Genomic DNA, 11,275 nt, shown 5'->3' with positions numbered 1-11,275 from the left:
GTACTTGCTAAAATTCCAGTAACAACTTTCAGTGCTGATTTGCCTCCATTTCTCTTGAAAATTTCTACCTAGAAACGAGTACAAAAATTATTTCCGTCTTGGGATATGAGAATAAAAATTGCCAAATTGGTGTAAATAATAAATATCTATTAATAGCATACGAGCTTCGAGCAATTATCTTTTTCCTTTAGCCAATCCTCCAGAATTAAAACATCAGATTCGTTTTCCAGGGGGAGGTTCACTGGAATAACAACACTATTTTCTACAGATGAATTAGCGTCATCTGTCCGGAGTAGCAGAGTGCGAATATCTTGGCGAATATCTGAGATTCCATTTGCGACCATTCGCTCCAGTGCTAGTAGAAATTATATACAAATTTAAAAGATTTTAAACCATTTGAGAATTCAAAATACATGCGTGATAGAGAAAGTTCTTACCAACTTGACGAAGATAAATATCTTCCAAAGTCACTCCACGAATACGGGTAGCAGCGATTTCTGCATTCCCAGCCTGAGTCCTCACAGGAGGCGGGACATCAACTTGTGAGAGAGGGGGGGATGACCAATAATGATTTCCTGACCCTGCGGCTACTTGATGTTCATTATTTGGACTTGGTAATGTTGGTATTTGTGATGTTGGCGAATTCAACCCAGCTGGATCGTTGACAACGACATGAAGTTGGTATTTACTTCCGTCAAATTCTAGTAAATCTGAAACAAGAAATATGGTAATGTTATGGTATCGGTAGTATTTCTTATACTTTTGAATTTAACAGGCTTGAACTTAGAATTATAATTTACGTACCCTCTTCCCTAATACTTATCGATTTACTTGAGAAACTTTGAGAATGGTTCCTTTCTTCCTCTTCAGATGACGATGACGGTCGTCGCTGTCTTTTTCTTGTAGGTTTCAAACCCCTATCCTTTTCGCCAAGTTCGTCTTCTTCAGCTTCAGTTGTGTCAAGGTCCGATGAAGTGGTGGCCTATTTTTCCAAATTCTTGGCTTCAAGATAATTATCTGAGTAAAATATAATCTAATTTTATATGATGATGACTTATGTGTGAGTAAAATATTAATAAAATGAGATTCTCAATTATAATGTATTTAAATGGCGAGTGGAATTTATATAAATTAATTAAATAAGCTGATTTTTCTTACTAGTTGATTTAAATATCCGTATATCAAATAAAGGCCAATGGTCACCCGGTTTTTTGACTGCCCGTATATCTGCACTTATATCCTTACAAGGACCTGGTGGCCATTTACATTGACCTTTGTTAGTTGACAGCCAGGATGAGGGAACTACCTGAACACTACTGTCAATTTTAAATTTGACTACTGAAAACATTTCGAGCAAACAAAATTTCGGTCAACTGTATTCCTACTGGTGTGAGGTGGACTGGGAGAGCGCGTCATATATCGCGCACTTTTTCTCTTTGTGTACAAGTGATGCATATTATTTGGATAAAATGTTAGGGAAGGACCGACTGAATTACAACGTACATAATATGCAGCTTTTATGGAAACAACTTATGAAGGTTTTATTCACCCGATGCTGGTGAATAAAATGTTATTTTAATTTGATGGAAATATTGCAAGAATAAATAATTGAGTATTATGCACATAAAATGTTAATGCTTTCCCTAACCAAAATTTCCCTTAAGAAATATCGAGTTCCCTAACCAAATATGCAAGAAATATGATGTCGGTTCTTCATGGGGGGGCTCTGCAGTATGTGTTTGTTGCCGTGTCTGTCAAGGCTCGTCCAGAAGTTATTTCCCACCCATTGGCACGATAACAACTGAAATATGTACATAAATCGTGTAATTTTTCGAATCCATGTGTTTACTTAAAAAAAAAAAATTAAACAAAATATTTGTAATTTTACTTTTGCATGCAGATCATTGCCAAGTATGACGTCGTCTCGTTCGGAGTGTATCCCGAATCGCAGACTATGGAGCCTTTCAAACCAACTATGTTTCCAGAGTCGTCTACGCTTGCCTGTTTCAAAATGTATGAACAGTTGCAAAAATAGATTCGCATATCGTTACTTTGTTCGCTAGAGGTTAGTCGGGTCAAGTATTTTACTCGACCCGATAAATTTCTGAAACCGACCCGACCAAACCTAATCGTCTTAAAGCCGATTGGGCTCGGGTTTAACCGGGTTGACCCGTAACCCCACGTCATATAGGTGAGTCGGGTCACACATTTTGAAAACCCGACCAGCACGACCCGACAAATTTCTGAACCAGATCGTGTTACAGGCGGTTTTAATCGACTAACCTCTATTCACTACACTTACCTCATACGTGGTGAAGTACGGATGTCTCTTGCCAATCATTTTCATATTTATCTCCAAATCCAGAACTATTCGAACGGGTCGATTCGTCACGTGCGCCGCGACCGCACAGGCTGCCGCGGTGGGGCATGATTTTAATATTTTTGCCCCGTACCCCCCTCCAAGTCGTCTCACAATGAGGTTAATGCTGCAATTAATATTGGACAATTACAGCAAAAATATTCCTAAAATTTTGGCAAGAATTTGCGACCAACTTACAAATGATTCGGCACGCCGATGGCGGAAGCCACTACGGATTGAACCAGGTCGGGATACTGCGTAGCGCAGAAGACGTCCATCCCATCCTCTCTTGGCACGCAAATACATCTGTTACATGGTTATTATTAGCAGTAGCCGCGGAACTTTGGGTACCGAGGGACCCACAGGTCCCCATGTTATGCAAACCGCTCTCATTTTCAACCAGTTTCCTATTTTTTTTAGTTTTTTTGCGAAAAGCACGAAAACCCCACTTTTAAACATTGGTCAGTATATGGAAAATTCCAAAATTTGGGGAGAAAAATATCGAAAAAAATCCACTTTTCACCATAGAGTTTTCCATACCGATGAAATATTCTCTTTTTTTTGATAAATTTTGATGTCAAGATAATTTATGTGTTACATAAATTTGGGTATTTCGTCGGAGAATAAAATAGACAAATCTGTGCATTCCGCCGTGAACGGAAAGTAAAATAAGTACTACACAAATGTGTGTACTTCGTCATTAAGAGGTTAATGTAAAATGTTAAAAAAAAGTGAAATTACGACTGCGTCTCCATCGACATGTGATACTGCGATCCAACCCTGAATTCCCCTTTGATCGTTTGTGTCCCCTTTTCGTCCCCAGAGGGGGACGTTTTCCGGATTTCCAAGATACAATTTTCACCCTTTTTCTCCGCCAGTTTGAGCGAATCCTTCATGTCGAGGACGGGTTTCTTCACGTCGCTGTACACAATCCGGACCTTCTTAGCGGCTTCTAATGCAATGGCGCGACTCTCGGCTAAAATCAAGCCGACAGCTTGCCCTGCGTGGCGAACCTTGTCTTTCACAAAGATCTAAACAAAATATTGACCGTATTCATTATACGCTTTCAAAAAGCTAAAGTTTGCAAAAATGTTGGCTTGAAAATTCATTTGCGAACTTGGCCATCTCTAAGGCTAGTATTGGCAAATTATGTAGCCAAGCGAACTCCTCATTCATGATGAATGCATAAAATTGCCATAATTTCAACTTCACCAGATGTATGAATTTATGTATGTACCTCTTCAATAACTGGGTAAAATATGGTAAAGTTGTTCGGTCCTGGAATATCTTTAGCTTGGAGAAAGGTTACCACACCCGGGGTCATTTGAGAAAAAATGCATGAGAACCGTACCATGTACATACATAAATCCCTTCATAAATCATGTAACGCAAAAATTTCGATTTTCTAGAACCCCCCTCCCCTCGTTAAACATGTCGCACAATGTTTCTAGGCACAATATCATTGGTGCCCTAGACCCCCCGCTTCCCATGACGCACTACATACATAATTTATGAACCAGCCCTCAACACATGGTCAAATATAATATGTACATGTATAAACATATACCAGTGCTTCTGACGCGTCAATACTGGAAATGGTAGCATTGGCGACCGTTGTGAGGACAAAAGCTCCAAACAGTTCGCCAAACTCGGGATCAATGTCATTTATATATTCAGCCTCGCCTGTTGTTTTGTTTAAACAAACATGACAATACAAAATTTAAGTGAGGCAGTACCCTTAACTTTGTCGTAGTAGACTATGAGCAAGTTTTGTGAAACGGCAAACCCACCGGAAGCTTGGACAGCGGCTTCGATTTTGGGAATGGGCTGGTAAAGTGGCCACTCTTTCTGGTCAGAGTCGAAAGTCTGCTGCCCACTCATTGGACCGTGTTCCAAGTCCTGCCCTCCAGATCGTAAGGGTGCTTTTACCGAGTCTCCAAGAATGGAGAGGATTGTCTAAAAAAATGTTTTGGAATTAATAGAAGTTTAATGATGTCACGTGTCCTTGCGCACCTTGTAAAGTAGGGATTGTGCCAGCGTTTTTCTATAAATTGTGGATCCTTCCGTCGGATTATGGTCTGGCTTTAATTCAGCTTCTAAAGTATCCATCGTTTTGATAAGTGCTCCCTTATCTAAGTTCTTACCAAAGAGAAAGTTTTCCGTTTGTGTGGCATGCACCTAATACATATGCCAATTTGAGAACATTGCTATGATCAACTATTACTGTTAAACAATTGAATTAGATGTTTCGATTTTATAAGTTACAAAATCTGGCGAAATTCCACCAAATACAATGCGAGGTTTCTCCAAAACTTTGAAGTTCTTCTTGGTGTCGACTTTAACTAGAATTCCGGCATTTACGTAGGCATGTGCATTTTGATATCGTCTCGTAATCTGGCAAAATATGTAACTTAACCAAATTGGAGAAGAAAGCGTATCCATATCAAGGTGCAAACCTTGTAAGTTCTGAAATAGTAATTTCCTCCCTTGTAAGGCGGGAGAATAATGCAAAGTATCAACTTCCCCCGCATGTCTAGCTCTCTAAATGCTACCATCCCGTACAATTTGGATACCGTGGGAGACGCTCCTGTTTTCAAAAAATGCAAAATATTCTATTATTAATAGCCTGATTTACACTTTGTCAAAGGAAGTTGTGTGGGAATATACTATGTAATTCTACCGCGTGACCAGTTCTCTTCTGAGGGAAAAAATTGCTTCCGGTGTCGGTAATAATCTTATTACCAGAGCATTGACATTTGGGGGCTAGCAGGATATAGTCTCTTTATACTTACATATTGATGTTACTCTTGTGTAATTAATTATTACCGCACCGGTAGAATTCCGTAGTACTCGCTCCGGTAACAATTATTGAGAGCGTATATTTACCAATGAGAAGTTTAGCCCCCACGGCCTCCAGTAGCATAAATATGTCGGAAGGGAAGCTTCGATGAGCGTGTTTCATCATCAAATTTCCGCTTAACGTGCCTGCCTAGAATTCAAACAGAATGGAAAAATGAATCAAAAAAGGAACCTGATATGACTTTGATACTATTTCGTTAATTATTTAAGTCCCAAATGTACATATACCCAATAATATGCAAATGTCTGTATTACTGCTTGCTTACATTTCTAACGGGCACATTAGCAACCCGCTTCAAGTGGTTGCTCATCTGTGCGCAGTACTCATACCCTTTCAATTTCAGACGCCTTTTGTAGCTGGTCCATGGCATAACAAAGTGTCACATTTGCCCCAATCTTCACCCCGTAAGGTTCTATCATACTTCGCTTTAACTCTGGGACTGAATTAACATCGATGAAGGCAGAGAATGGGCCGTCATCCTTAAAAACGCCTGAAAAATAATGGGCGTACTCACGACAACGTCTTATTTTGCATCGCAACTCATTTACCAAACTTGCGAAAATCAAAATCTTTCTGTCGTGAGGGGATTCGCAAAATATGACTTCGCAACTCTCTCCAATCTAGCAAATCTACTGAAAAACCCCATTTTGGTATTGTTTCCATGGATTTCTTTAAGTTCTCCTGATGGGAATCTTCAAGATGAGTTTGCGAAATAATTTTGTGAAATAAGAACATGCACAATTGCTGTGTAAATTTGCGAAAAAAAAATCCCATGGTTTTCCAGCAAAATTTTTGCGAAATCTCGCATATTTCGCAAAACTTCGCAAGTCATGTTGCTATGCTCAATTTGAGAGATATGCGAAATATGCGAAGGTTGACGTGAGTACGCTCAATGCCTCAAAAACGATGAAAGTGATCTCGTCAACTTTTGTATTAAACATTTTCTTTCCCACCTGTCCCCGTGTTTCCAGCCACGATCCGATATTTTATGCCTCGTTCGGTAAATCGTTGCAAAGCTTTGTAAACGTCGACCAACGAGGTGGCAGTGATCCATTCTTCGCCAGACTTGAGTGTGACGTAAACATGGGAAAGGCCAGGGCAGCATTCGATATCTTCAATGTCCTTGTTCTGGCAGCAGTTTATTTTCATGGGGCAGCCATTGCATGCCTGGAGAGGAAATGGGGATGAATAAATACATATGTATCATGCATATTATTTCTCCCTTATAAATTAGTACTTGAAATAGATGAAAGGTTCTTTAAGCACCTACCGAATTGCCGTCGGCCGCTTTTCTTTTTAATTCTTCCGATGCGTCGCTAGCAAGAGCTTTAAAGGCATCCATAATCGGACGGTATCCAGTACAGCGACACAAATTTCCGTCAAAGTTATTTTCAACATCTTGCCTTTTAAAAGTTGGCTTTGACTGTTGCAAACTGTGAGTTGACATTTTTGCACACGTTAAATTAAGGTCATTTTTACACATAAATATGTACGTATCGCCAAACACTACGAACCTGTACATATTCATTGCCGGGAGTACAGAACCCGCATTGGGTAGCGGAAAACTTAACGATTTGTTGCTGAATTGGGTGATATCTTTAAGAATTAATTGTTAAATACGCGAAAAATATGTTGTTAAATTGCTCTGAGAGTATGAAATACCCTTCTTTTTTGTTGCCGAGCCCCTCAACCGTTGTAATTTCCCAGCCGTTGCACTACAGGACAGGAACCAGGCACTATATTTGAACATTGAAATGGATGAGTTCCATAAATAATCGTCATTAATAAAGCGAGAGAGAAAATGAAGTGTGCAGAAATGTTTACAGAATTCACGGCACGAATCTCGCTATGATCTAGAGATTTTACAGATACCACGCAAGCCCCACATCCACCTACAAATTAGCATACATATTCATAAAAAAGCGTTTACACAGTTTTGTAAATAAAAATAAGTTTTCCATGGATTTATTTTTTGAAACAGTAACCTTCTCTGCACATGTATTTTGTCCCAGTAAGTCCAGCCTTGTCTCGAATAAAGTCCACGAGTCGGGAACTGGGGCCGTTTTAACTGGGGGGGGGATAAAGCAGTTTTGTAGTTTTTCAGATTAATTCCTGGTGTATATTTTTTTCAAGATTTGTTTATTTATTTACCATTGTATTCTTTGTCGTTGATAAAGAATGCAACGCTGTTAAGTTTCGCGTTGTCATTTCTGAAACACAAAAAACCTTAATAGAGCTTAACTGTAACTTGGGAGATAGTAATTTGAAATTTTATAACATTATAGCCAATCGCATTTGTGGTCAGGGTTCGGAAAACCCAAGGCTGAGGTTTTTGTGGATTTTTTGTAGCTTTTGGGAGGGTTGAAAGAAAATTCTTAAAATTATGTATATATTAGAGTGAAACTACATAATTAAGTAAATAAGCTTTGTAGTTTAAGTATGTTGATTGGCTTGGAAGTCGAAAGTTCATGTTTAACATGCAAACCTGGAAATATGTAATGTTACTTGGAAATTCAAGTCGCACATGAAATTTCATGCTGAATCTGCAAATTTAATTGGTAAGTATTTTCAAGCGTTGGCTTTTTAGGGCGCCGCTTATTTCTGAGCGTGAACAATTTAATCGGTCTAACTCGGTGATAATCATCCACACCTCCTCATTGTCAGAATAAAAACTAGTTAAGCGGGTCCCCCATATTATTATGGAATAATGGTCTACTAAATTTTACGCAAATTTTAAGGTATCATACATAAAAATCGTAGGAGCGCGAAAATGTTGCTACCTCAATGAATATGTATCCCTGTATGTATATCTACTCTAAAAATAAGAAACGTTAGCATGAATATTTACATACACTCTCAATATTTTTTGACGATATTGTTACCTGCGGAGGTACTATGCAATTCTACCGCTCGGGTAATAATTTATCACCGAAGGGTAGCATATATATATATACAGAGGCTAAATCCTGCTCAGCCCCCAATGTCAGCGCTCAGGTAATAAAAATATCACCGATACCGGAGGAAATTTTCTACCCTCAGAAGACAAATTTGTTACTATAGTGTTACCACGCGGTAGAGTTGTATAGTATCTCCGCGGGTAACAATTTTGTCAAAAAATTATTGAGAGTGTAAGTCTGAAGTTTAAAAAAAACGCATCACTAATCAGAAACATTTTACATCAGTAAAGGCAAACTTTTATTGCACTACTTACTCGGAAAGTTGACTCTGTTCGGCTCCCATGATTCACCAAGAAACACACAATTTGCACCTTCGACTTAAAATATTAATCACACGACTTTTGATTGATAATTTTTAAGAGTCAGAAATCACGACGAGATTAGCAAAGATGAAACAATGAACTAAACCAAATCATTGTCGCTGGTCAGGGTTTTATATATAAATAAGCTATAAAAATGTAATGCAAACCTAAAAATAAAATTATCCAACCCCATTAAGAGCAGACACATAGCATAAAAATTGGATATCGTCGTTACACATACAAATCCAAAAGTTTTACATAGGATTATGTCTTATCTTCAAACACTGTGCATTGCAAATCCAAATCGTACTCATTGCTTTAGGGAACGTCCATATATTACGTCATAAAAAATATCTTACTCTTGTTAAGCTGAACATGAGAAGGAGAGGAAAGGAGCGCATGGGTCGTCTAATAGTCCGAGTTTTTATGATGACGTAATACATGGAGTTCCCTTACGAATACAGTGGATGACGCTTTAATGTTCCAAGTTCAGTGTGGAAACATGTACGAAATGATATGTATGCATGGTTTAGATACATTTCGTACTTACATATGTGTCTAACTCTGTCGATATGAGATACGCCGTAAAGTTTTATAGACATTTCTAAATACCAATGATTGTCTGCGTATTATTTACGTTACAATAAACAGCTAGGTTGGTGGGCAGAAAGTCTACGCAAGGTTGGGTTAGGTTAGTTATTCCGTGCCGGAACGGAATTCGAGTTGTATAATTAAGCCATATGACTTAATTAAGTTGCGTAACTTAATCAATTTAATTGACCAGTCTAGACAAGGTTAATGGGGGCGAAGGCCAACTATGTGTCTATTTAATGCTGGTGAGATACTAGAAGCTCACTATTTTAGGAGCCTCCGAGCTGATTCGCGACGACCTCGACAGCCTTACCTATCGCATCTTATCCTCCAGTGGAAATTTTACCCCCAGAAATTTAGAAAAATCATATTTTTCTGAAAATCATATTAGTGAGCCCTAGGAATCTTACTATGCTAATGCCTCCCCCCCTAATTACTGCTATTTCTCACGCTTACAGTGTATCTGCACGTGTTGGCTATGGCCCATCACTGCAAAATCATGTGCCAATGCAGATGTGTATGGTACATACAAAAACTTTAAGCTGGACACCATGGGAAAGTTTTGATGAAACGCGATCTTTACATGTTTAATTTAATTGCAAAGATTTTCATGAAACGTTTCATCAAAGTTACTGTCGCGCATTCAAAACGATTATGACAAAAGAATGAAGAGTAGCAAACCAGGTTGACTGATTCGGAAGCAATCCCTCAAAATTTACAGCATTTTGAAAAATCATGATTTTGACTGAAAACCCATGTAAAATTTCTGCCGTATTCAGGAAAGCTCAAAAATGCGGGTTCGCTTATGTGTGTATTTACTTCTGTGAACAATTTAAAATTGATCGAGTCAAGATCGGAGGAAACCACTTCATGCCTACGCATGTAAGCATTTATCAACTTTGCAATGATTTACCCTTAAAATTTCCTTTTAATCAAAAATACATCGTGTACACTTACTCTTAATTTTTACAACATTTATTACTTTGGTTAAGATTGTATATGTTAATATGTATGTACATTCACTAAAGCTTATCCATCTCCATAATTAAGTCACTTATTTAATTATGGATTCTTAGTCCCGCAAAATTTATGTTTGCATGTTGCTTCGATCCTGCTAATCACGTTAATAGCTTAAATTAAATGATCGTAAATTTTGTGTGATTACGAAACAACACGCAAACTTTTTTTAAAATCAAACAATGCAATTATGACTTCCGCAAAATTGAGAATTAAATAAATGATTGGCGTGAAGCATATTTCACACTAATGATCTCAAACGCGTTTTGTTCCCTGCTTAGATATTGAGTTAGCTGGTTGCATACGTAAGGAATGCCTGCCAATGATATAAAGTGGAATTCAAACTATGTACCTATGTAAAATTACCTCTTTCCATATTATGTATTCCAATTACATATTATGTTAACTGTCAATATATATTTGCACATTTTATAGATATAAATATGTAAGGTGTGTACGTATACATGTTGGTAGCCAAAATCTGAATTTTATTGCTACCAAGCCATCGTAAAGGCTATTCTTCTATCTATCTATACAGCTACATATGCATAAATAAAAATAAAAAAGCTATTACAATCTGGATATATTTTTTTAATTACTTTCTTGGCATTCTTTGTTTTTACCGTTTTAGACATATGTATATACATAGTTTGAGATGAAGATTTCAGAAATCCTCCTCAAGCGACGACCCCGTGACCGTGTGGACGAGGTCAAAGCGCGAAAAGTTAAAGTTTCTCATGTGTGGTGTCTATCTACAAAAGGGATGTGATGACGGAACCCCCTTCGGGAAAAAATGTAATTTTGTAGAAAACAGTCACACTTGTAGAACTGAAGAAACGAATTTGCTCATATTTACATACCTGTGTTTTTACGAGTTTGACCTTCTTTCTACCAATTAAGCATAACATGCTGTCATTCTTATTTACCTACCAGGATCAGGTGCGCTCGTCTACCTCATTAAGATTGCATGTGGAAATTTATAAATGATTCGACCCGACTAGAAATTCTGATTGGTGAAATGGAGGTTAGGTTAGGTTAGTCCTTCAGGTTTGCATATTGAAACACTTACGAGAAATTGCTTACAAGGGAGGCCTCTCACGTGTAAAACTCAGATTTCCATGGGACCTGTTTTATTTTATTCATCGCCAAAATAAATATACGAGTTTTTTTTAGGTTTTTCATAATGTCA

At 37.9% G+C, this 11,275-nt stretch overlaps 1 protein-coding gene across 1 annotated transcript; it reads right to left on the bottom strand.

The window, feature by feature from the left end:
- Positions 1–242: 242 nt before the first annotated feature.
- LOC110860745 (indole-3-acetaldehyde oxidase) lies at positions 243–8,565 on the bottom strand. The gene is made up of 22 exons (XM_035860627.1): positions 8,431–8,565; positions 7,371–7,429; positions 7,205–7,287; positions 7,044–7,111; positions 6,882–6,955; positions 6,734–6,815; positions 6,490–6,652; positions 6,173–6,386; positions 5,485–5,709; positions 5,246–5,348; positions 4,816–4,946; positions 4,373–4,753; positions 4,150–4,315; positions 3,927–4,042; positions 3,101–3,390; positions 2,558–2,665; positions 2,303–2,486; positions 1,889–2,001; positions 1,159–1,801; positions 805–1,017; positions 438–710; positions 243–355 (listed from the first exon to the last, which is right to left on the bottom strand). Exons 12-19 carry the CDS (start codon positions 4,466–4,468, stop codon positions 1,714–1,716), a joined length of 1,161 nt encoding a protein of 386 aa, XP_035716520.1. The 5' UTR covers positions 4,469–4,753; positions 4,816–4,946; positions 5,246–5,348; positions 5,485–5,709; positions 6,173–6,386; positions 6,490–6,652; positions 6,734–6,815; positions 6,882–6,955; positions 7,044–7,111; positions 7,205–7,287; positions 7,371–7,429; positions 8,431–8,565; the 3' UTR covers positions 243–355; positions 438–710; positions 805–1,017; positions 1,159–1,713.
- Positions 8,566–11,275: the final 2,710 nt, after the last annotated feature.

The sequence above is a fragment of the Folsomia candida genome, unplaced genomic scaffold, assembly GCF_002217175.1.
Source record: "Folsomia candida strain VU population unplaced genomic scaffold, ASM221717v1 Fcan01_Sc034, whole genome shotgun sequence".
In the NCBI taxonomy this organism is placed as follows: domain Eukaryota; kingdom Metazoa; phylum Arthropoda; class Collembola; order Entomobryomorpha; family Isotomidae; genus Folsomia; species Folsomia candida.
The sequence above is the reverse complement of the archived record's forward strand: the minus strand, read 5'-3'. Positions and strand labels throughout refer to the sequence as shown.